The 27,346-nt window shown below is 45.5% G+C and overlaps 1 protein-coding gene across 1 annotated transcript in view; it reads right to left on the bottom strand.

Annotated features, from left to right (window-relative positions):
• Positions 1 to 1,638: 1,638 nt before the first annotated feature.
• The window catches only part of CLEC11A (C-type lectin domain containing 11A), a 233,693-nt gene continuing 207,985 nt past the window's right edge, over positions 1,639 to 27,346 (bottom strand). The window contains exon 4 of the mRNA XM_069605124.1: positions 1,639 to 5,946. Coding sequence (XP_069461225.1) covers positions 5,552 to 5,946 — 395 coding nt within the window. The 3' untranslated portion in view covers positions 1,639 to 5,551. The remainder of the gene's footprint in view (positions 5,947 to 27,346) is intronic.

Below are 27,346 nucleotides of genomic sequence, written 5' to 3'. Positions count from 1 at the left end.
TAAATCCGAAACGGGTCCCCATTGATCGGAAGTAGAAACGGTGGAGCTTGAGACTCGATTAAACCGAAACATGAGAAAAATCTCTTTGAAAAAGCGCAAAACGCAGTAAAAGCTCAAGAGCTATAGCACGAGGACTCCCAACACTTGAACGTGCGGTACAAATCTGAGGATGGATGCCAGGGGCGGGCTTAGGGAGAGGGCAGTCATTGGCTGGGTGCAGTATGACCTAGAGACCAGTGATTGGTTACTACTAAGAAAGCCAGATCAGAAACCAAACTGGTACTGATTTTTTCTTTACCGAGGATTCCCAGCCTGACGAAGGGGAATATTCATGAGCATGTGAATACATGCCAGACCCCATGCTGGAGAACTCATATTTCCCCCACATCTAACCCCCGGTAGAAAGTGTTTCCTTCAGCCAACTCCTCCATTGAAATGAATGGTAACAATACTTGCACCACCCAGAATATAGGAGACACGCTTTTCCAAACTCCCAGTCCAATGGAAGGACTTTGAAACACACAAACCGGCAGGTACAGCAGGTACAGCCGCTAAAGGACCAGGGAGCTAATATTAACGGGCCTGTTATTAGCTCCCTCCCCATTCCCATTGAGCCCTATGGGGGCTTGAATTGGAATGGGGATGGCTTCCCTGAATGGGGAAATACCAGGTCCTCCAAGGTTGGGTAAGTCCCCATTCAGGGAACCCGGACCCGGTATGCGGTAAGGGGGTAGCCATGGTGCTAGAAGCACCATGGCTACCTCCAAACTCGGAATGAGGCCCATAGACTGCAATTCATGACAACAATTAAAATAAAGGCAGAGGATGTAGCCAAAGACAAAGTGGTTAGAACAAATAGGAAGAAGAGAGGGGAAGAACAAAATGTATAGGCCCTAACCAAGCAGAAGCAAAGGTGGAGGCCCTAACATGGAAAAGGCAAAACAAACTGCTAAAGGGGCCTGAGCACTAACCCAGGGAGAAGACAACCCAGAAGAGTGGTGTTAGCACTGCCCCAGGACTAAGACAAGAATCTTGTAGAGACCAGTACCACCCTGACAAAAAAGTAAACCATTTAAACTTCAGTTTGTTGTATGTTTCATTTGCAACACTGAGTTACACCATAATCGTTCTTTTATAACGCGCATAATACCGGTTACCAGTTTCTAAGCGTGGCCCCGGATTCAAACCTGTGTTCCTATGTTGTCTTGCTTCCAAGACAAACGCGTTGCCCCTGAGCTATCTCCCGGATACAGAAAGGATTTAAGGATTTAAGGATTTAATGCTATTAGAACATGACACCCATTGAGGGTGCAGTGAAATGGAGAGGGAGAGGTGGAACTGTGGAAAGTTAGGGTAGAGGCTATAAACCAGCAGCTTAGAGCCCTGTGATGTGTAGTTCCAGAGGTCTATGTTCTAAACAAAAATGTTGCATTGGGGAAAACGCTCAATCACCTATATACACTTTGAGGATGCCCACAAGAGGAATACTGAGGAGGGATTCAAAAAATGTTGACTTGTAGGTGTGTTTTTCCATTATAGTGAAAAACCAAACATCTGTGTTTCGTCAGTACTTCTTTTCAGTTGGGCAGACTATGTGAGCTATTCTGGCAGTACAGTATGCATTTTACATAGCAGGACTTAAAGGTAAAAGTAGTTTATTCGGATCAATATCTATTCATACAAATTATCAACACAATTAAAAAGTAACAATTATTCATAAACATTCGGATTACATTATTCTACTAAATGCCTAGTTTGTATATGTCTATATTAGGTTTTTACTCACATCATTAAGGATTTTCCTCTGAGTACAGCTCTTACAAAATAAAAGACATCATGTAAAAAGTCTCCCTTACTGCTTGACATGAACATTGACATAGCATCCGTACATGTCCTAATATTATTTTGATGCCTGAGCCATTTTTGCCTAAAATCAATAAAGAAAATCTACAGGTCGTTAAAAGATGCATTAAGTCTTCTCCTCTGCCCAGACCGCATGGACATATCCTCCCCAAATCTAACCAGCACATTCTTGCTCTCGATGGGAGGACAATATACTCCTACAGCACTGTGGGGACTTAATTTAATCTATGAAGAGTTGAGTCCTCAGTTGCTTACAAGAGAGGGAGAAGAATTTTACCGATACTTCATCAGCTGCCCTTTGCATAAGGAGGGCTTAAAGAGGTGGATGATCTGGGACCCCAGTACTGTCCATTAAGGATTTGGCTTTGGGGTCTGTGAAAGTCACTTGAACCTCAAATGAAAGATCATGGATGATTGAGTAAAGGATGTGAGAATCCTTCGATGGTGGCTTCAATTTTGGGGTTAGAGAATAAAACCCCTACTACTCAACCTGTGCTTTGTTAGCACACACTAGGAAAAAACTATTTCGAGATTTTATTTTTGAATGGAACTGAAGTCCAGTACTGTGGCTGCAGCAACCTGGTGCTATATCTCAATAGTTGCAGTTGTTGAATGTGCTATCCCATTATGTTGCCACCTTGTTTTAATTTCCCTGTCCCTGTATTATTTTCCCCTGTAAGTGACCACAAACCTTCTATTGAGGTTTTTCACTGCTAAATGTTTGGAGGGAATTTCAAGGAGGTTCATAATGTGGGTCCCTTCCCTGCAAGTGCATGAGTTTTACGTAGTACGTTTGCCTGGAAAGGTAATGCGGTGGCAGATGTGTCAAAGAAACAAAGAAAACCCTTATGTGTGAAGAAGGTAAGGCAGAGTAGAAAGAATGAAAGCTTATCGAGGGTGACGTGCATCATTGAGTGGCTCCCTAAATTTACAGATTAGGGAGCCAGTCATTGATGAGGTTATGGGGAAACAGACCATGGATGAGGGCGATAGTAAAAGATCTGTGGTGTCTTTGGTACAGAGTAGATGGGCTGATGCAGCCCTACTGATAAGGGGTGTATCAGCCACTTTTACTCCCAAAAAATAGGCAAATAATCCCAAAAAATAAAAAAAAGGGAGTTGAAATACTCCAAGCAACAATAGTAAACAGACATCTGTCATCCCTGCTTTCACCTGCACAGCTCCATGGATACATTTGCATTAGCAGTGTGCATAGAGTCACAGGAAAACAAACTCTACTATTATCATGTCTGATCTGAAGAGTCAAAATGTATCTTTTAATGTGCATGAATAACTCGGTACAATGAAATACCTATTACAAAATGTTTCTGTTCTACAGTTTAAACATTTTTTTACTTGCTTTTGGAATGCAAGTTATATTCTGACTCCCTAAGAAATTATTTTACTCTCAAAAATTAGGGATTAAAATACTGTCACTTCAAACTCTTATCTGGAGCACTTGGCTGATGATGGAAAGTAAGGGAGGAAGTGCAGGCAAATATCAGAGCGTACTATAAAGGTTGTGTAGCAGTCATGTTAGTCGTTGCAGTTAAACAGTTTTTATTAAGTACACAACTTTACCAGGAATTACCAGTATCAATGCGCTTAGACAAACATAACCAACACACATGTAGAAGAGTACAAAACCAGGGATATAAACCATTAAATACTAAGTATAAAGAGCAGTCATAAACGCATTGCATAAAAAGCAACACCAGTCAGCAATGTCTAAAAGAAGTCCAGATCACAAAGGTAATTTTTGTAGTTAAGAGATTAGTTGAACACTAACAGAGTTTTTGTGGAAGGGAGTAATCCTCCATGAGGAGGAGAATGTTGAGATCTGCCATGATGGTCATCTACAAGAGGTGAAGATAAAGGAAGGATTTGTGAGGAGTAGATGTTGACATTGATTCCCTTGTTAGGAGAGCGTCAAAGTATTCAGGACTCCTCTCCAAACTTTGCGACCAAAAGAATTGAACAAATTGCCAGGTGAATTTGTAGCACTCAATGTATTGGTGCCAATTTTAGCGAAGAGTGGACAGAATTAATTTCAGTTTTGATGAACATGTACTCCAAATAGGTGGATGTCAAGGTAGTGTGTGAGACAGACATAGGGGCAGTAATATACCCCTTTATTACTGTATTCCACAGGCAATGGTAACCCAGCAAGATCCGTGCAGACAATGGAGTCCAGTTAACTTCCACATAAATGGAACGATTATTGCGCCAGAGTGGAGTAGAATGTAATAAAGGCTTGCTTCACCATCCCGAGACCATCAGGATGGTAGAGCGGTTCAATAGGGCATTAATGGATGTGCCAACCGATTGGGAGTGTGACATTTTGAAGAGAGTCCTCGCTTTGCAGAATTTCCCCCAATGCAACAACGGGTCTGATTCGGTTTGAAGTGCTCCTCGGGAGAATGCAAAAACACTCAGGCATGTCCTTAAAGGTTGGGACTTTCAAGGAACATTGAGTGGGATGACGTAACACCTAGGGGCAGGGCTGACAAAGGGAGGTCCCGAATGAAGAATTAATATGGCATGCTAAAAAGCAGTAAATAGATGTATGTGAGCCTGGATGATGTGAGAGTGAGAAGGCCAGGATTTGTTACTAAGGACATTTTTGGGACACCAGAAAGCAAGAGAGTACTGCTAGATGCAGTCAACGCAGAGGATGGTCAAACATGGAGCAAAAACATGATTACAGTGAATAGATACATTTCCTTTTGTGTAAGAATGGGGAAGGTGTGTTACAACAGAATATTTACAGGTTTTCAATTTGCTATGTCATATGGTGCCACATTGTTTTCATTTCCGTGTCTCTGTATCCTTTTCCTCTGAATCATCCCTCACCATGTGGAATCCTGCGGGCTGGGTATTCTAGAGGGCCGAGGATGGTGGGATGCCAGTGGCTTCAGTTGGAAGAGTAGTTGAGATGGCTAGAGGGGCATCAGTCCTGGGGTGAACTCATTCTGTATTGATCTGCTGAAATAAACCCTCACCATGTATCATTGAGTGAGTGAGTGCATCTTTAGTGTACTGTGTATGTTGTAGAATGTGATACCTTGATTTTTATTTAATCTCTATTAAACACAAACAGAGTTAGTTCTGTTTATATTGCCAGCATTTCATTTTTTCAGCTCCACTTCCCCGAGTGCACACCCATGGACATGCTACATTTACACATAGCCAGTCAAAAACAAATATCTTGCAACAAGTTGGTTTTCTAATAAAATGATTTTATCTCTGAACCCCAAACATTGCATAGTAGTGTGATTCCTTATGGACCCTGCGCAAAACGTTCTTGTAATGCATCACTATTTCTTCTATTTGGCCTGTTGGAATGTTCCACTATGGGCCCCACATGGCTGGACGTGTTGAAGTCTACATTAATGCTCGGTTACTTGAGATATTTACTCTATGTGCATTGGGGACAAGTTTCATTCCATGGTTAATAGATAGGCATACTGTTCAACATTAGCTTTTGTATAGCGCTAAAATGGGGACCTGCCCTACCTTTAGGCGCTTTTATCTGTGAAATACAGAAAATCTAACTAAGCAGAAAACCAGCTCTAACACCTAGGGTAGAAGGAAACTCTAGCACTACACTGACATTGCTATGTTGTTTTGATATCCCTGGGCAGTACATCCCATGATCCCTTCTTCATTTCCCCCTCCACCACCGGAATTAGTACTCGCAAACATAATACATTCTCCGGGTACAGTCATTGTCCCACCACTTGCCATCATCCGAGGAGATAGAGACACAGTTCTCAAGAATACCCCCGTTAGGCTGGGTCACCAGGGGATCCTTATACCAGTTAAAGTAGGATACGCGGTGTCCATTTTCATAAAGGTACATTCCTTCAGAGCGACGGTCATTTATTCCAATCCACACAGGCCAATTGAAGGGATACAAGGACTCATGGATGTACTTGGCTAGTGCTGCATACTCCTGCTGGTCTATTGGCATTGCCAGATTGCCACCTCTGCTGTGGCACAGCTCCTGGGCATTACTATAGCTTTCAAAGTGTCTAAAGAAAAGGTAGCACCTCCTGGAAACCCTCCTTCCTTTCAAGCAACCTGAAACAAAGAAAAATGTCAGGCATTAGACATGTCTTTCTGATAATAATGTGTAGGCATAATGCTAGAATGGCAAACTAAGGAAAGCAAGGAGATGCAAAACGTTTTTTTCCAAAGTATACACACACCTTACAGTGTATCCAATTTTGGAATAAAAGGGCAATTAAAACATGTCCAAAGAGTGTGAAGAAAAGCAACAAAATTGCTTGTCCTTGGCTTAAACAAACCAGTGAAACTTATGGTTGAAAGGTCTCATCTCCCAAGCCAAACTCTGCCCCAACCTCCCAGTTTTCTGGTTTCATACAATTTTGTAAGTTGCCTTTGTTAGCTACTTCCATGGAATGAGATGTAGGACTGTGTAATGAGGCTTCAGGGACAGCTATGAGTGACTGTTTTTAGAGGCCCAATGTGATATGATTCAGAATTTACATCAGTCTCCCAAAGTGCGTTTCTGGCAAAGTCCTTTCCAAATGAACTCCTCTACTCCTAACCTGCGTTTCATGATAATCCCTTTTCTTTAAAATATGAGCTCACTCAATAAAGTAACATAGCCATCCACATCACAAAAGACACATCCCAATCACGTTTTGGAAAGTAAATTCTGTGGAAAACCCAAGTGTTATCTACGCAATGGAAACCTGAGAGCCTCTTAATATTTTGCATCTGCAGGATAACATTTTTGTACACCTGAAAATGCCTCCCAGTTGCATCATGTGGAGTATGAAGATGTAAGAGCCATGCTTAGGGAGAGTATGTGCATCTAAGGTTCTCATTAACGCTTCAGTGGTATTTCCTCCAACGCTATTTAGCACTACTGCCTGCCGATGTAGATCAGAGGAGTGTTAATGTCCTCTGCCTAACTTTGGCGACCCGCAGTGGGATGATGAAAAGGACCGGGTAACACCGGTATGCCGGACATGGAGGAGGCATTAGGATGGATCCCCAGACCACCCCCCACTATACCACATACTAAGGCAGGGGGTAGTCACAGGAGCACTTATACACCCACAAACCAGAGTGACATCTATTGTAAGAGGGACTACCTTCAGGATATCCCTAGTCCTGATAAAACTAGACAGCTAGTCCAACGCCCTAGCCAGATCCACTCCGTGCAGGAATTAAAGCCTTTACATTTAAGGAAAAAGAGTTGCAACCTACTGATATTTTTCCAGCAAGTGTTTGAATACATTTCTTTCCTCTGCATAGCTGCTGAAAGAAGCACTTGGGAGAATGAGTCAGAGAAGTTCATCCCACAGTAGTCGTGCGAATACAACACTGTACTTAACAAACAAAGAGAATTATATCTAACTTATGTAGATTTCCTGCATGAGAGACAACATAAACAAACATCATTGAAGAGAGGCTAATTAATGTGTCCATCATTGCTTCGGTCTTCCCCCGTTTCGACGGTATAGACATGAATGGTGTACCTCACTCATAGCGTCTACCCCCTCATCGCCATTGTATTGCCAATGCGAGAGACGTTACTCTGGACAACCTTACCAACCCTACCCGGATGACGTCACAGAAGCAATAGATATGCAGGCGAAGGAACCCTGGATGAGCTGTAATTATGAAAGAGACAAATTACGTCATGGCGGACGCCAACACAGACACGAAGCGCATATGTATCCAAACACGAACATACACAAACACTAGGTCAAACTGCACTTAGACACGAAGAATGTGCTTGCATCCACTGGGTTAGAAGACATATACTCTCTCTTCTAGGCTGAAACGCAAGTTGCACGAGAATACATGTAACCTCTTGATTAATGCAGAACGAAACTAAAATGAGTGGCCATGCAAACCAAGATGGAGGACGCACTAACATTAGGTGAATGGGAGACATTGAGAAGCCATAAGACAGCAGAGAGACCCTGTCTTGCTGAGCCAGTGAAATAGCAAAGCCTGAACGGCGCTGATAGCAATGTGCACAGTTTGCCAAGGCTAGCAGGGAAAGGCAGGTTTGAACCAGTGGACACAAGTATCTGGAGAAGCAAAGAAACAAATGTTGCAGGAAAGTCGGGTTCCCACCAGCTCACACCTGACACAGAAAGGAAAGGAGTTCAAAGTCTCCAGATGCCAAGGCGGTAATGACACCCAGAGTAAAAAGGGTCAACAAAATCATAAATTACTGAGCAGAATAATTCGAAACACGGTCCCCACACACGTGACTTGCAGCTGGCAGAGAATGCCTATTCATTAGACCCAGACATAGTTAGACTGGGACCATCGTTCCCATCCACGAAAGATACAATAAAGTGTAAAGTTGAAAGCTAAATGTCCTGGCTTGAGGCCTGGGGAATGAGGGAATGGTAACTTTAGCGGGACACGCAGCACCTTGGGGCCGTTCTCATTACCTTCAATTGTTGCTCATTGGCTGGTAACAGTCCAAGATGCCAAGCTGAGAAAGCCATCCCCAACCAATCACTGTCCACCTTTGACGCTCACCTTTACAGTGTTGCAGCCACCACTCAAAACACACCCTGATGATCTGTTTCCCATGTATCATTTTGTTGGAGGTACCAGGAGGAGTTGGAGGACCTGATATCGCCGGACCAATTAGATCACTAACCCCATATAGAATGTATACCCTACCATACTGCTCGCCCAATCCCATCCCACCTAGGTTTGCGCAATGTATCATTTGTGACCTCTGTGGCAAGCTGGTACCAAGATGAGAGAGAATTGGAGATCACCCGATGTACATTACTGTCCCTGTTTTATTTGAATATTGTTAATAAAACAGTACTTTTGCCACATTACTGGACTTTTCTGTTTTTTGAGCATTAAATGCTCCCTGCCTGTACAAAATATACCCGAGAGGGGGAGTCCCCCCCAATCTCGACATATGGCAGAAGAGGTCGGTTCGCCAACACCCTCAATGATTATAGCACCTTTTTTCCTGCCGTGAGGCTGAAGGACTGCATTGCACCCGGTGAGGACCCATTTGCCAATCACACATGAAAACTCAGACGGTCGTCATGAGCCCCCTTGGAGAAATTTCTGCCCGCTCCACATGGGATGCTTTGCAGACCAGAAGGTGGAGTGGCAAATTGTGGGAAGAGGCAGTTCCGAATGTGTTGCCTGACCTACGGAACAGAGTAAGAGAATAGAAGTCTGGCAAACCTAGGAGGTAGGTAGATATTGCACATATTGTGGGGAGAAATGAGATAAAGAGAAATGCGACAGTTTCCCTGTGATTAGAGCTTTTTCGGCAGTTATGGATGGTGGCACCGTATGACGTATTAAAGAAAAAAGAAAAAAATAATACAAAAAACAAAGAGAGGTTTCCCTGTGACTGAGTGAGGCATAGAAGAAGGGCCATGCTCCTGATGGCCTAACGAGGCCGGTATAGGAAGTGATGATTCCCTTGTCATGAGTAGGCAAGATGATGACTGTTGGGTTAAAACTGATTGATTACTGTGTTGTTTTACGAGTGCAGTCATATGTTGTATGTATATAGGGGTTATTGTTGGAGGTAATTGTAAATAGCATTTGGAAGGTTGATAAGAGGAGGTTGTTGGCCCAGGAAAAGGGGCACTCAGATTGCAGCAAACAGGTGGAAATGATCTTGGTTTTTGTGGCAAGAGGCAGTAGCCAAAGAGTGGGGAGCCAACTTGAGGTTATAAACTCGAGGTTGTTGAGGCTGTGAATTTGATGGTGTGAGGAAAGGGTGTTTTGACATCTGCACAGGCTCCAGGAGCACATACAGGTTTAGATGGCCGTAAAAGGGCAGAGTTTGAAGTATGGGTGGCGACTGTGGTGCATGCTCCAAATTGGTGTTGGGGAGCCAGACAGCATTGTACGAAGACCTGAGAAGTGTTGAAATGTGGAGAAAATATATTGATGGTTGATACAGGATGTGAAAATAATGTGAGGATATTTGAGCTACAAAACAAAAGTCCATTTTGAGGGCAGGTAAGTATCGGCAGTCAGAAGAGTGGCGTGCCATCATGGGGGACACTCCCCTAATGCATATGTTCAAGTCCCTTCCACAGTATAAGGTTAACAATTTTAAGTATAGTGTGGATTGGACTTGTGGAACAGTGGGCAAGATGATAAAACATTGGCCCGAGGAGGGTAGTTTTTCTAAACCTGTGCTGCAACGCATGACCACATATTAACGAGCCACACATAAGGGCAAGAAGCTACAGAGCAGTTCTAGATCTATGGAAGATGTTCGGGGGCGAGGTGGAGGACCCACCCAGGAGAGAGTGGATACTTAATCATCATAATGCGGGGGGCGAAGTGCACATGGCTCCTCCTCCCCAGAGCACCGACCCACCAAGATGCGACAGGGAATTTACCCACTGAAAGATTGAAGGCAGCCGCGGGGTACACTAACGCAGTGCATGCACCTCCCGGCTATAGCAGTGAAGATACAATAAACAGAGCCAAGTTAAATCATTTAAAGTTACCACCCATGTGCAATCAGTATATGGAGCACTGCAAATTACAGGCCAAGCTAGTAGAGAGTGACAAGGAAGGGGCGACAGCGGACAATGGCGAATGGGTGTGAGGACAGATATTGCTTAAACTAGACGGACAGCATAAGACCGACCCTTAAGACAAGGAGAGGGAAGCTAAAGATAAACGAGATAAAGAGGAAGAAGAAGCGTGACAGAAAAGGAGGCAAGAGGAAAGAGAATGGGAATAAGCGATAGAGGAAGTGGAGGAAAAGGAGAGGAAAAAAGAAGGTGACAGGAAAGGAGGGAGAAGCAAAGAGAAACAATGAGAAAGAAGAAAGGGAGCAGCAGAAGGAATCAGCAGAGGACAGCAAGAGAAGCAAAGGAGGAAAGGGAGAGACAGGCGCAAATGAATGAAGAAAGGAAGAGATGGGAGGTTGAAAGGCTTGTTCAAGAGAATCTGTGCAAGAGCAAGGAAGAAAATAAACGGCAGGAGCGGGAAAGAGAGAGAAGCTGGGAAAGACGACAAGGAAAGGAAAGAAATAATAAGAAATAATACGCTTCCTGATGAGAATGAGGGAGAAGGGATACGAAGGAGGATTGGGACATTATATTGAAGCAGAAAGGGATGGTGGGGCTACCTTTGAGACAGCGAGAAGCAGGAGCCTGGGTCGTTAGACAGGGCTGTGAAGGGGCAAAGGAGGAGAAGTATATTCAAATTACTGAATTTTGAAAGTTACGAGGGGGTTGATGACAGTTGTGAGACAATGAGGTCAGATGAGGAAAAAGAGGCAAGTAAAGATGTGGAAGAGGGAAGAAACATACTGGGCAGCCTTAGAATGGGAGGCAGAATGGTCTGACGGGGAAGAGGCAGAAGGAGAAAGAAGGCCAGTGCTTAAGACACACACTAAGTGCCCAAAGGGCCGCTCACGTAGCTTAGATGAAGTTACCCCATATGCTCAGACACTGAGAGTGTTACCAGGGTGGAAGAAGGTGAGCCTGACTGGAGCATTTACAGTGACAAAAGGTCCGGACGCATCCAAGAGTTACGCAGAAATAACCCAGTACCCGCTGCTAGAAAAAGGAAGGGGGGGCCACAATATACCATGACCCTAAATGGACAAGGAGAATCTGAGATGTAAATTGCCATCGTTAACTGCAGGGGCAGGGAAATGGATTCATATATAGAGAAACTGATGGAAGGGATGACTTTAGCAGTGGGTGACGTTAAAAGCTTGCCTTCTGCTATCCTTGGGGAGAGACCGGACAACATTTGGAAATGAGTGGGATAAACTTGGGTGACCGCACAGAACACATCACATGACGGAGCACCGTTTAATAACTGCAGGGCAGCCGTATGGCAAACACTCAGAGAACAGTACCATGACACGTCAGGCATAAGCGCAATTATGACATGCAAAATGTGTGAGGACGAAGACCCCATTGCATATATTTAAGAGATCCAAGAGCGTTGGTGTCTCGAGACTTGTGAACTGTGGGACAAGACAGTGGGTATATTTTATCACATATTATGTCAGGAATTACCCGATTATGTACAAAAACAGTTGAAGAAATTAGTGGGGATGGAAGCAGGACAGTGGCCAGAAATTCAGTTGACTATAGTACACTATTGTCAGTTAATGCAAGAGAATGCTGGAAAGGAAACAGGATGAAGAAAAATTAGTTCAGAAAAATGTGTCAAAATATTCGATAGAAGAGGCGGTGCTGACGAGCGGGGAGGCAGTGACTATGCAGGATTCACTGCACAGCATGGCTTCCTGGATACAAGGTAAAACATTGAGGATAACTGCAGATATTTTATTCACACCAGAAATCCCCATGTATGAGGAAGAGGGCCACTTGTTTGCATTAGAACTAGAAACGGTCATAATAAGGGATGAGAGAGTAGTTCTCCATGGGACAGGTGAGGAGGGAAAAGCATGGCGAACAGTAATGTGCTTGTACGAAGGACACTGACTGACTGACTGGACTGATGAAGAGTTGTTTAGAGACTAATTCAGATAGTGAAGTATTGCTATCTGTAATCATTACTTATTGGATGAGAATTGACCACAGAAGATGGCACTCGTGAAAAAGATTCCAGCAAGTGCAAGCTGCCTTGTGGACCACCAGTCCTTATAACATTGGGCTACTAAAGGCAGTAGGGGCAGTCAATATCAAATTAAAACCAGGAGCAATTTTACCCAGGGTAAAACAATATCCCATGCACAGAGAAGCAAACACATCCCTTTTTTTAACAATCTCAGCGCTAGTAAAATGGGGAATTCTAGTGCCATCAGAGTCACCATGTAACACGGCTATGCACCCAGTGAAGAAAGTGACGGGGGGCTATGGAGATTTATTAAGGATCTGCTCCCCCTAAACAACATTGCTGAGGCAGAATATTCATTAGTTCCCAACCCAGCAACCATATAATGCAACATCCCAACGAAACCCACACATTTCACTGTAATAGACCTAAATAATGCATTTTTTTCAATGCCCCTTCATGAAGAATCACAAGTTTTGACCTCGTTTTGATATAGAAACCAGAAGTAGAAACACACAAGATTACCTTAGGGGTACTGTGATCCCTCTTCGATATTTAATAGAGTACTTCAGATGGATTTGGGGAACATACACATAAAAGCGCAGTATTCAGTATGTGGACGACATTTTGGTATGCAGTGAGACAGAAGAACAGTGCAGACGAGGCTCAATTCTACTGATGACAATCTTGGCAGACAAGGGATACAAGGTGGACAAAGCAAAATTACACTACTGTCAGAAAGAAGTTCCATACATTGGGAAATTGATTTCACAGGAGGGCAGAAAAGTGACCCCAGAAAGAGCAGAAGCAATTACCAAAATACCACAGCTGAAAACAGTAAGGGAGATGCAACAGTTCTTGGGCTTGTGTAATTGTTGCAGGTAATGGGAATTTGGCTACAGCACATATGTTAGGCCCCTCTTAGCAGGACTTAAAGATGCTCAGAGAGACAACAGCGAGATAACCTGGACAAATGAAGGGACAGAAGCCTTTGACAAACTGAAAAGAGCAATATGCACAGCAATCTGCACAGCACCAGTCTTAGGGATCCCTAACTACAATGAAGAGTTTTACTTATTCTCACACTCCAATCGGGTGGTGCTGACAGCAGTACTCACAAAGAAGACTACCCTGGGACACAAACCTTTAGCCTACTAAATTGGGCTTTTAAAACCAGTAATGAAGGGTCACTACCCTTGTGTCAAGCATTGGCCTGCAGCAGCTTTCAAAGTGGAGAATTCAGCAAATACCACCATGGACTGCAGTACCACACTGTATGTGGAGCATGCCCTTTTTGCTATTCTTCAGAAACCCAGGAGCACATTGAAAACGCAAAGAGCGTCTGGGTACGAAGTAATAATATCAAACATGGCAGTGAAAATAGTGAGGTGCGGAGTAGTGAATCCACCAACATTCATAGCAGAACCAGTTGAGGAAGGAAACTATGTACACGACTGCGCCAAATAAACTGAATACTATGATGACATATCCAACATGAGAGAAAATGAAATGCCCTTGGAAGGGTGGGGGGATTTGGGGGAGTGCTCTTTTTTGACAGGTAATCGACAGTTGACCAGACTTCAGGGGAAAGACATACTGGGACAGCAGTAGTGAATGCGAGACGAAGTAAGATTTTTGAGGTAGTGGCAAGCGCGAGATTGCCCTAATATTTTTCACTGCAAACAGCAGAGTTAGAAGCGCTTATTGTAGCTTTCGAATCACGTGAGGATGAGGCAATCACAGTGTATTCCAACTCTGACTACGTGACGTCAACAGTACATGCAGGACTGTCACAATGGAAAAGGCGGGGCTTCCTACATGTTGACGGCACACTGGTGCAGCACGCACCTCTTTTGGACAGTCTCATGAACAGACTACAGCTCCCAGCGGCCATCGCTATTGTGAAGTGCACGGCCCATACGAGGGGGGTGGACCTAATCTCCTACGGCAATGAAGCCGCAGACACAGAGGCCAAAACAGCAGCATATTTCCCTGAAGTTACACAGTTACACCCCACCCAATAAACACATGCGAGCACGCAACATGATATTGAAGGAAGGGTTGAATTAACTGCCCATCACCCAAATAGAATTACAGGGAAGAGCCCTACCAGACGAGCAGGAGCTGCAGAGGAGTAGAGGGTGTTCAGTATCCCCCACAAATAGATTATGGCACCAAGAGAGCACCGGTAAACCTGTCATGGCCTCGCACTAGTGCAGACCGCATTAGAGCAACTCCATCACCCGACCCATACAAGTAGAGTCTTGCAACACAGATTGCGAAAGACTTGTTCACTCCCAACGTGGCGGAGCAGGTATGCAATTTACAGCAGGACATACATTGCGAGTAGTGAGAGGAGCAATATCCCGGCTCACTGGGCCCTTCCAACATTTGCACATCGATTATGACGACATGATTCGAAATTTCTATGCACTCCGACCACCCCCCTCCGTTCTCTGCTTCCCTCTCTTCTCCCCTGATGGTGTTTCTAGACAAGTCCGATCTATGAAAACCTCATCAAAACAGGTTCTTCCCTCTTCTTCCAAAACCATCATGGACCACATTGACACCCTCGCTCCAGCCCTGGCTGACTTCTGCAACCGCTCCTTCGCCTCCAGAACCTTCTCCTCCCCCTGAAGCACTCTCTTGTGCACCCTCTTCTCAAGAAACCCTCAGCCAACCTCTCCCTTACAGCTAACTATCGCCCGATCTCTATCACTCCTTTCCTGGGCAGACTCCTTGAAAAGCTGTCCATCGCCCAGCTTAACCTTCACACTGAATCTGTTGGCTGTCTCCTTGACCATCAGTCTGGCTTCAGAGCAGCCAGAAGCATGGAACCTGCTTTCCTAAACATCTGTGAAGATCTGCTCTCTAACCTCGATTCTAATCCCCCCTTTGTCCTCATCCTACTGGATCTCTCTTTTGCCTTTGACACAGTCAACCATGTCAACCTGCTCAACCGGCTCTGTGATAACCTGGGTTTCCTCTCTGACCAACCCTCCCAGGTCCAACTTGGGTCCTTCCTCTCCTCCATCTCTCTCTCCATCTGCAGTTTTCCCCAGGGGTCTAACCATTCTCCCTTGTTGTTCAACAAACACCTGGCACCTCTCGACCACTGGATTGCTGCTCTCTGCTCAAACTTCCAGTGCTATGCGCATGATACCCAGCTCGCTTTCAGGCTCCCGTCTGCTGCCTCTTCTCCTTCTCTCATCCTGAATTGTCTGACTGCAATCCAGGAGTGGTGCACCACCAATGATCCCTGCCTGAATGCAAGCAAGATGGAGATCCTCCTCATCGGCACACATACGCTCCTCTTTCCCGCCACTCTTTGGCCGGCCTCCCTTGGCCCTCCTCCTGCTCCCACCTTTGAGGCTAAGAACCTCAGGATTATCTTTGACTCCTCACTTTCCTTCTCTCCTCATATCTCTGACATCTCTAAGAAGTCAAACTACCAACTGCATCTCCTCAGAGATATTCTTCCTTTCCTCTACTTCCCGCAGAAGCTCACTGTCTCTAGGGCTCTGGTTCTCTCTACGCTTGGCTACTTGTAACAGCCTCTTTTTAAATCTGCCTGCCTCTACTCTCCGTCCTCTGCAGCTCATCCAGTACAGGACTGCGAGACTTGTCCTTGGCATCAAGCCCAGGAATCACATCTCTCCAGCACTGAAATCTCTCCATTGGCTCCGAGTGGCTGCAAGGATCAAGTTCAAGACGCTTTGCATTGTCCATAAGGCCATCTGGGGCATGGGACCAAAATATCTCCAGCTAACTCTTCTGAAGTGTCTTCCTACTCGAGCACTACACTCCTCCACCTCCAACTCCTTGAGGGTCTGTCGCTTTTCCAAGCAACGAGTTGGGGGAAGAGCTCTCTCTTTGACTGGCAACTCCCTCTGGAACAGTCTCCCTGCCTCTCTGAAATTTGAGCAGAACCATCTCCGGTTCCGAAAGCAGCTCAAGACTTTACTCTTTGCTTTTGCCTTCTCTCTTCCGCTACCTTGCTGATCTCCTGACCGATATTGCACTGGTTACCTGGCTACCCTCTGAACCATGGGCCCAGGTCCCTGCCCTCCGAGTTGCACACCTGCAATGCCTTCTGGCAAACGTGCACTTGGGGCTTTATCTTCAACCCTACAACCCTCTACCCGCACTTATCTATTACTTGTTTTTCTGCACTTAACCCTGCACTGCCACCTGCCGCACTTCCTGTTTTCAATGTTTGGTCCTATGTCTTGCACTTGCTCCACCTCCCTACCCCTGTCACTTCTCCCCTTCCCTCTCCCTTGCACTTGCGCAAAATAAATGTCACTGGGCTTAGTAAGATCGTTGTCTTGTTACCCTCCCTTGCCTCGTCGCGCCTTGAAACACTTGTGTATAGGCGCACTATAAATAAAATATCATATCATGTAATGTGCCTCTTATCATGCTAGATCCAAGCAGGCCCGTGCACTCAACCAACTCCACCTGTGCTGCCAAATTCCTCATCTGAGAGGTGTTGCCACGATGGGGTGTGTGCGAAGTCCTCCGGTCTGATATTGGACCACATTTTGCAAACGAGATCTTTGAGAATATCACAACTCTATTGGGGATTAAGCAGAAATGTGTGTGTGCTTATCACCCGTAAGCAAATGGAGTTTGTGAGCATCTCAATGGCCTGCTCAGGGATAAAATAACCGTGCTAAAAAGGACGCTAAATAAGGGATGGCTCCATTGCCTAATCCTTGCACTTTTTGCATTACAATATCAGCCCGGCTCTGATCACCATTTAACTCCTCATGAGTTGGTGACAGGATGCCACATGCCTATCCCACTTGCTTCTCCCACTAGAGCATTGATTGATGCCCAGAATGCTGCTATTTTAGGAACTGAAATGCATGACTACCTTGCAGTGATGATGGCAAGTGTTTTATTTCCCAACAGCTTCAAGCACGGCAGGAGACGTCGAAGAAGAACGAGGAAGATGACGAAGCATCAGAACCACATAAACTTAAGCCACCTACCTTCATATCCAGGGGAAACAGTTCTGCTGAAAAATATCAATAGGGCATGTAACACGCCTAATTTTAATGGTATTTGTTGCATTGAAAGTGTCACTCCCACAGCAGTTAAATGTGTAGGGGAGAGGTCCTGGTTTCATCTCAGAGATGTCAAATGCTGTACAGGTGAGACTTCCTGCCTCACATTCCAGATGAAGCAGCCCAAGAAGAAGACAAAGAATGAAGAGTGCAGACACGGTCCATGACAAGGTATAGATTAACCATACAAGAGAATTAGTGTAGGCACACTGTCCTTTTTTACATAAGGCTATCACCGTTCCAGTAAACTAGTGCTCTCAGCCACCTAGTTTTGCCCCAGTTTTTATGCTGTCTGTTTTGCACCCTGATGCATGTGGGCTATGGCGCGGTAGAAATAAATAAATAAAATAAAAAATAAAAACCATGCACGAGTGAACAGCACTTTCGAGAAAAATACTTTTACCTACACAGTGAAAAAAACAAGCAAAATTTCGTTTTGACACACTGGAGCATAGACAATAAATGTTGCCCATTCAGCTTTTTATCTATGCCTTTCATGCATATGTTGCCAGTAGATAGCAAGTGTTAGTGAAAAGCAAGGTGCCACTGCTGTCCTACTCAATGACCCTAGAACGCAGTTTATCTTTGAGCGTACCCTAGTAGCTATCCTAACACAGTTCTCTTGTAAGAGTTTGGCACCTAAACACAAGGTTGAGAAACGCAAACGACAACGAAAATGATTGTAATACATAATGCAGTAAATTTTGCTAAACATTGGCCCTCATTCCGAGTTGGGCGGTAAGGGATACCGGGCACCGGTAAGGAGACCAGTGCCGGTAATTTGAGGCTCTGTCTGCCAGCGTGCTATCTATGGACTTTGGCTTGCGCTGGGAATCGTCTCAGCCAGCCATGAGTGCGAGGGATACTGCTGTAGTGATTGGCGTTGTTGGGTCAGCATAGCCGTTGGGGCTACAGAGATCTGTGAGGCCAGAAGGTGATTGATGATGTCACAAGAGCATCGGGAGGTGATGGCAATCACTTCAAACGGTGACGCGCTTTGCATTTGTCTTCGAGATTGTTTACGCTTAGTGTTATTGGAACTTGTGATATGCGGGGCAATGAGCAAAAGAAAAAAACAATGGAAACAGGCGTGACGTTTTGAGTAAGGGACCCGAAGGAACGTGGCGATGTCATCAGGAAGCCTAAGCGAAGTGAAACCAAGTATGCGTCATGTTACAGAGGTTTCGGGTCTGGTGCTGTAGCACTTACACTGGGATGCGGTACAACTTAAAGATAACTAAACACACTTTTGGCAGCCTTTTGTGGTTAATGCTGTTTTCCAAGGAATGCGACAGGAACGTTAGACACCACCAGTTTTGGGAACGGGATTTTATGGTGCGACGAAAGGGAGAAGTCGTCATCTGGACCTGTCAGTGTTGTCTGGGTTATTTATGCAGCCATATGGACGCTATGCAGTTAAGACCAGAAGTGTGTTTGTTTTTCCATGTCGACATTTTTAAGCAAGGTTATTTTTGGAAGATGTAGTGGGGTTAGTGGATATTTGGTCCTTTGTGTCTGGCATGTGTGTAGGAGGTCGAAGCTATTGACTGTTCAGAGCACTGCAGTTTCATGTAGGATGAAGAGTTGAACGGTGTGTGAGGATTTGCAGGTAGAATTTGTGCAGAGGAAGCAACATGGACTTTTAGTGAGTGGCCAGGGATGTTTCAGTAAAAGTTGCATTTAAACTGTTTATTGTTGATGAAATGGTAATACTGGGTGTATGAGTGGTTATGTGACATGACAGTTTGTATGGGCACTCAAAAATGGTTGGATGATACCTGACGTTTTTAGTTTAATGATTTGGAGGCATTGCAGATTTTAGAGTTGTCTCCTAGAAGGGCAACATGGACTTGTAGGAACATGAACTGCATTTGATATGTGATAATCTGATGCATAAAATGTTAGTTTAACAACTGTTTGAGGCATTGCAGGTTTTAAAGTTGAGTCCTTGAAGGACAACATGGACTTATAGGAACCTGAACTGTATTTTGACATGTGGTAATCTGATGCATAGTATGTGAGAGTGACATCAAGTAATCTGTTGTGATGATTCTGTGTACCTCTAGGTTTATGCTTCAGCGACTGCAGCACTGTGGCAGACTGTAATTCTGTGATGGGGGCGTGTGCTTGTGGATTCAATGGGTGATCAGTGCGTCTGGTCAGGAACTCTGCGGAGTTTGAAAGTGGTTTTTTAAGTGCTATGAATCCAATGCATGATCAGTGAGTCTGGTCAGGAACTCTGCTGAGTTTGAAGTGGTTGTGTATGTGTGTCTGGATTTAATGGGTGTGTCTGTGTGGATTCAATGCATGATCAGTGCTCCTGGTCAGGAACTCTGCAGAGTTTGAAATTTGTTGTGTAAGTGCTCTGAATCTAATACATAATCGGTGAGTGCGGTCAGGAACTCTGTGGAGTTTGAAGTGGTTGCATGCTTGCTGTTGTCTGTGTGTATCAAGTAGCTAGTGGCAGACTATTTAGGTGGCTCTGTGGGGTCATGAGTGGTGTAGCTAGTGGCATGCTAGCTAGGTGGCTCTGAGGAGCCACGTAAGTTCAGTGGTTTCTACAGAGACCCTGGAGTTGTAGGTGCACCTGCATCTTATTATCTTTCTTTGAATATAATTGAGTGTGTTCTTTAATCTTCCAGGAGCATCTTCCTTGGTTGATTTTTGGAGCATGGCAACATACTATCCTAGTGGCTGTGTTCACCTGGTAGTGCTTGTGGTAATTATTGTGGGCTCTGGTGTCTGGCCAACACTTGAAGCTGGGCGTAGGTGCTTTGGTTGACTGGTGTGACAGCTGGTTGCATTAGGTGTGTTGTGTTTGTGGTGGTTGGAATTTCCCGTGTGAGTGGTTGCCAGAGTTGACGGTAGTGTGGTTGAGTTGTAGAGTTGCTATGTTGTAGAGTCTTTGTGTTCTTGCTAGATCCTATCAGGGGCCTTTGTTGTGGAAGTTTGATTGTTTTTCGGTTGCGGCAGCAGGACCTTGTGTCAGTCCCTGCGGGTTTGTCTGTGCTTGGGTGTGGCAGTCCCATGATCCACTTGTGGCAGGGGTGGATAGGAGGTGTATTATGTTGTTCTGAGGGTTGCGCTTGTTTGATTGCCCAAGGTTGGGCTGGTAGTGCTCGAATGTGGCAGGTTTGAGTTTCACTGGTGGCGGCGGCAGAAAACAGAAGGTGTCTGGTGTTATTTAGCCTGTTTTGGTTTGTAGTTGTGTTGGGCGGGTATATCCATCTGTATGTTAGTTACGCTTGTTGGTAAAATCACCTCTGATTGGGCCCTGGTTGTTTAGGCGTGTGTGTTGTTGAAGTTTGGTGTTTGAGGTTTGGTGTGGTATGCTTGTTAAGGGAAGGGAAGGAGGTGTTAGGTTAGGTCTCCTTTCCTGTTTGGTGTGTGTGGGTATGCTTTTTGCAGTAAGGGAAGGAGGTGTTAAAATTGTTATTCCTTCCTGCTTGGATGAGGTGTGCATGAACTGATGTCATCTGTGGAATGTATGCTGTGAGCTTGGAATGGTGAGCGTGGAATGTTTGTGGATGAATGTGTTCCAGCCCAGGCAGTTGAGATGTGAGCCTGGGTGGTGGGAGCCAGTGGGCTTTTGTCCTGATTTCCCCTTCATCTCCTTTGGACTGGCTTACAACTGATTGTAACTGAAGATCCCAATAAGACAACCATGAAGAGTACCTTACAGCTTGACAGCGTATCCTTTTGAAGTATTAACCTGAACCACCTGTCATAACAGTATGTTCTCAACCTCATCACAGCAATGGAGGGTGACATCTGGACAAAAATAGGGCCGTCCCGCTGTACATACACACCTGCTCTTGATGAACAAAATGGGACCCTCACAGAAGCAATAACGTTGCTGTCAAAACTGCATGCTAAGATGGAAGAAGAAACAAACTCAATAGGGGCTGAGGACAATTGGTTGGCATTTATATTTTCCTGGATCCGACCCTGGATGGCAAACGGCCTGAAGATCCTCATAGCAGCACTAGTGTTAGTGTTATTTGGTTTCTGTGTCATCAGATTAGCAATAGCACAATGTAAGAAGACAACACAGAAAACAATAGGAGTGAAAATATGAATTGACGTGGATACGAAGACAGATGGAAACATACACACATTTGAAGTGCTGCAGTCACATCTAAAAGATATTCCCCTCTTCCCTCCAGGCCCAACATTCTTGTATCCTTGGGATGTCCACAATTATGTGGGACGTTGGGTCTGGTGCAAGCCAGATGGGGAGTGCTGCTATATGACCTGGAGTGTGGACGAACATGCAAAGTATCACAACAATCAGAGTGGGGTAGCAAAGGTGTGGACCCCCAAGATACCTGTTAGTGGGAGAAGGGCCTCCAGTTGGTGTGGCCAATGACTCGACCAGAGGGGGGAATGAAGAGGCAAATAAACATGTCCATCATTGCTTCGGTCCACCCCCTGTTTCTATGATATAGACATGAACGGTGTCCTGGCTCATAGCATCTACCTCCTCACCACCATTGTATCGCCGATGCGAGAGACGTTCCTCCCTGAGAAAACCTTACCGACCCTACACGGAAGACGTCACTGAAGAAATAAATCTGCAGGCAATGGAACCCCTGGATGAGCTGTAATTATGAGACAAATTACATCATGGCAGAAGCCAACACATGTAGGTGCATTAGATACTAAGCACATATGCATCCAAACACAAAGATACGCGAACACTAGGTTAAATTGCACTTAAACGAAGAATATGCTTGCATCCACTAGGTTAGAAGACATATACTCCTTTTCTATGCTGAAATGCAACTAAAATGAGTGCCCATGTAAACCAAGATGGAGGACGCAATCACATTAGGTGAATGGGAGACATTGAAAAGCCATAAGAAAGCAAAGAGACCCTGCCTTGCTGAGCCAGTAAAAGATTGAAGCCTGAACGGCACAGATAGCAATGTGCACAGCTTGCCAATGTTAGCAAGGAAAAGCAGGCTTGAACCAGCATTGGAAAAGTATAGACAATAAGCGGATCCCGGAAGGTGGACATAACTCTATCTGGAGAAGCAAAGAAACAAATGTTGCAGGAAGGTCAGGTTCCTACAAGCTCACACCTGGCACAGAGAGGAAAGTGGCTCGAAAAAGTCTCTAGAGGCCAAGGAAGTAATGACACCCAGAGTAAAAAGGGCTAAAATCCTCATAAATTAATAATTTGAAACGCAGTCCCCACATGTGTGACTTGCAGCTGGCAGATAATGCCTATTCCTTTGACCCAGACAGGCAGATGGAGACCTTCGTTCCATCCGTCTCTTTGGGATGAAAGATACAATATAGTGTAATGTTGAAAGCTAAATGTACTGGGTCGATGCCTGGGGGTTCTCATCACCGTCAATCGTTGCTCATGTGCTGGTAACAGTGCAAGATGCCAAGGCTGAGAAAGCCATCCCCAACCAATCACTCTCCACCTTTCACACTCACCTTAGCAGTGTTGCAGCCACCACTCATAAGGCACCCTGATGACCTGTTTCCCATGTAACTTTTTGTAGGAGGTCCCAGGCGGAGTTACTTGATATCGCCGGACCAATTAGATTACTAACCCCATATATAGAATGTATACCCTACCATACAGCTCACCCAAACCCATTCCACCTAGGTTTGCGCAATGTATCATTTGTTTGTGACATCATATCGAAGTAAAAATCTGTGGCAAGCCCGTACTAGGACAAGAGAGAATTGGAGATCACCCAATATCCAATACGGTCCCTGTTTTATTTGAATATTTTGATAAAACAGTACTTTTGCCACCTTACTGGACTCTTCCGTTTTTTGGGTGTGGGATGCATCCTGTCTGCTCGCTGCATACCCGAGAAGTGGCGTCCTCCCCAATCTCGACATCTTTCTCATAAACCTGATACTGTTGCAAAAATTACAATGTTACGAATTCCCTGTGACTTAAGCATTCATTTAACACCAAACATCTTCTTCAGGGAGACGATAGAGGTTCTGGTGCTGACTTTGAAGGTGGGAGAGGTACTAGCCAGTGCAATCTCACTGAGGGGCAGGGAGACTATGTCGGAGGTACTGGGAGGAGAATACCCCAGGGACCAGAACCCTAGAACAAGGTGGTGAGCAGATGAGAGAGAGCACCACAACCATGTGCCTGAGAGCCTGGGAGAGTGGATCTGTATTTGGAAAGATCCACCTGTGCCTCAGACTACTCAAGGAGTACCTAAGACTTTGCTAAAATGCTGACATGTTAGCTTTAGAGAGCCTTTACTACAGATTCTGATAAAGAGAGTTTATGAACCCCACAAACTCACAACCTGAAGGCTAAACCCAGGTAATTCACTGGACATTGGAGTGGGATCAGGAAGAAACCAAACAAAGAACCTTGTAAGAAATATTTATTTTGCTCACAATTTGCTAGTTATGAATCCAAATAAATTTTTATGTAAGTAAATTGTGTTTTCTTGTGAACTGCATCCTTATGTCATTCTCTTTGTGATTTCCACTCACACTGCATGTAACAGTAATCAGATCCAACTACAGCATTAACAATGTGATTGTGGTAATGGTAAATTGGTTAAGCGGAGGGGGAAAATGGTAAAAATACTGTTACTGCTTGCGATAAAACAAAAAATGGCTCTTGACACAAATAGTTTGGAAAAAAGCTGTTAACGCCGGTGGAAATCAGAAAAACAACATTACCGCCAGTAAGTGGGCTGAGCAGGCCTCAGCTGTCAATTTTAATTTTAAAATCCAGGTGATATTAACCATTTCCTCTTGCCGACCACCAAATATGGCACAGTATAGGAGGAGATAGACTACTGCGCAGAGGAAGGTTCAGTGAGCAGGTGCTCCCCATGCTCACTGGTTAGGGCATAAAGAAGGGCCTCCACCTCTACGGAATCCTCCATGTAACGGGTGATTGTGTTACGCACCTTATTGGGAAACAGGTGTAAGTGGGCACACAATATACAGTTTATGCCTTAACTTATAACCTGACCCGCCTCTTACCTGTCTCCAAGCCCCGCTTCCCTGGTTCGAGAAATCACCACGGTAAGCCTCTCTGGGAATGTGGTGAAGGTAGGAGAAATCAAGAGGTTAGGCCAGGGTCCCCAAATAGCCCTAAGGAAAATGACACAGTGTTAAAGTAACTGGTACACAAAAAGAAAGGCAGACAAAGGAATGCTGGTGTATGGTTCTTTTTAGTTGTTATATGGACACTTTTCCTCTTCCGTTACGCCAAAAAGGTTGTCTCGATGTTCTTTTCTCTTGATGTTCTTTCTTCACACACTCTCCCTGGTCCTAGCAGGTAAACCGCAGCAGCAATGGTGAGTAGGGGGCCCCAAAGTCTCTTATATGAGCTGGGCTGCGTATGCAGCCCCGCCATCTGATGCAGTGTGGGGAGACCTCCACAACATTGAACAATGTGGGCCACGTCTGCCAGGTGTGGCCCAGGGAGTCCTAATGGGTGGCCCCTTCAATTATGAACAGCCCAGGAGGGCTTGAACTGTTGGGCACTCCCCTGCTGTCGGGAGCGCCGTTAACTTAAAGAGCTCAGCGCTGGGGATCCGATGCTTTCTTTTTTCACCCCGCAATGGGGGGTTACATGCTCCCACCCTTTGAACTATACCGGCACTGAGGATAGCCTTGGCCTGTTCTATGAATTTATCAGGCCACTGGTTGCCACCCAGTACCCAGAATTTCAGGCCCCTCCCACAGTACCCCTGAACTCCCAAGAACCTGCTCTAAAGAGGGAGGATTGGAAGACTGAGAGGAACGGCAATGAGAACCTCACACTGTAAACCTGGTGAATCGTAAGTGAACTTCATAACAGGTCTGCTCTCCCTGGTGGTACGACGGAGAGCAGCCGGGACCTCATCTGGGTTTTCCCCGGACTTGCAGGTGCACTCTACACCACGTTCACGACTCTAACTTCCAGCGGAGGAATGGGTAAGGGTTCCTCTACCACTTCCAGCATAGTAGGGGTGATTGGAACATATTGGGATTGGACTCAATAGGAACACTCTCAGGATGGGGTTCAGGCTCCCCCGGAGTGTGATCTGGATCAGTGGGTGTAGGAACCCACACTAGTGTCTGCTGTAACCACTGGTCTGGTTAGACACCAAACTGATCACCCTTGGAGTCGTCGCCTTCACTGGCTTCCGGCTGGCCTTCTGATGATCTCTCAGCCTCTGTAACTCGAGAAGCTTCCGGGTATTAAGTCTTCGAAGGATCTTCTTTGGGCTTTCAGTGCAGAGTTGCTTGCTGCTGTCTTGTCTGGCCCTTTGGTCAGTTCTTCCTCTGCCACCTCCGGTGTCAGCTAGACCTCATCCCTGACTCAGAGTAGGTGGTTCCGGTGCAAGGTCTTGATATTCCTTGGCTGTTGATCCTCTCAGAGTGAGTAGACTGGGAACTCTCCCAGGTGATGCTCTATGATGAAAGGCTGAGACTCCCGTTTGTCTCCTACCTTGTTGCGTCCTCTCTTTCCCAGGCTGCGGATCAACACATCTCTGCCTGAACGCCAGTAAGACCGAGATCCTTCTCACTGGGACTCCTGCTCCCGCTTTCACTCTTTCAACTGGGGCTGCCCTCCTTGGTTCCTCTACCTGCGCCTTCCTGCGAGGCAAAAAACCTTGGTGTCATCTTCGACTTCACCCTCTCCTTCTCACTTCATGGTATGCAGTGATAAAATCGTGGCACAAATGTCGCCTGTGCAAAAAATCGCTGCGAAAATGCTGTGGTTTGTCCCGGTAAAGATGTACCCCATTATACCACTTAAGGGAAGCGTAGATTGTGGGGGTGTCCTCCCTTCCCTTAAATGGTATAATGGGTCCTTTACATGGATTGCGGCGGCAAAACCACAGCCTTTTTGCCGTGATATTTTGCATCCACGGCCATTTTTGCTGCGATTTTAACATATGGAACCCTCCTCACATCACGGGCGTCTCTGAGAAGTCCCACTACCAGCTGCACCTCCTCAGAGGTATTCCTCCTTTTATCACTTTCCCCCAGAATCTCACTGCCTCCAGAGGCCTGGTTCTCTCTAGTCTGGACTACTGCAACAGCCTCTTTCTAAATCTGCCTGCCTCTACTCTTCACCCTCTGCAACTAATCCAGAACAGGACTGCAAGACTTGTTCTTGGTCTCAAGCCCAGGGACCGTATCTCTCCAGCCTTAAAATCTCTCCACTGGCTCCCAGTGGCTGCAAGGATCAAGTTCAAGACCCTCTGCATTGTCCACAAGGCTTTATGGGGCCGGGGACCACAATACATCCAACTCTCCCTTCCTAAGCATTTTCCTTCTTGAGCCCTCTGCTCATCCACCTCCAATTCTCTCAGGGTCAGACGATTCTATTCTCCATACTGAGAGTGGAGTGGAGAACTCTCGCCTCGGCTGGTGCCTCCCTCTGAAACAGCCTCCCTTCCTCTCTCAAACTTGAGCAGGATCACCTCAGTTTCTGGAAGCAACTCAAGACCTTGCTTTTCACTTCTGCATTCTCTCTCTCTCTGTCTTTCTCCCCTGCTGATGTTCTTGTCTGCTGCACTAACTGGCTACTTGGCCTCCCTCTGAACCTTATGGGGACCAGGGTCCTTCACGACCAGTAGTCCCATGCTCTGCATTTGGGCCTACCGCGCACTAGGGACTGTATCTGCAACCCTACAGTCCCCTGCCTCCCTGTACTTACTTAGATCCGGCCACCCCAGCAGCACTTAATCGAGCTTTCCTTATTCCACTCTCCCTTTCCCTCCCCCTGGCACTTCTCCTCTCCCTTCCCCCTGCACTTGCATGGCATAGTAAGATTGTTTGTTTTGTCTCCCCTTCTTGTCTTGTTGCGCCTAGAAACACTTGTGTACAGGCGCATAATAAATGACTTATCATATCACACGTTC

The sequence above is a fragment of the Ambystoma mexicanum genome, chromosome 1p (genome assembly GCF_040938575.1).
Source record: "Ambystoma mexicanum isolate Mex_15411 chromosome 1p, UKY_AmexF1_1, whole genome shotgun sequence".
Lineage (NCBI taxonomy): Eukaryota > Metazoa > Chordata > Amphibia > Caudata > Ambystomatidae > Ambystoma > Ambystoma mexicanum.
The sequence above is the reverse complement of the archived record's forward strand: the minus strand, read 5'-3'. Positions and strand labels throughout refer to the sequence as shown.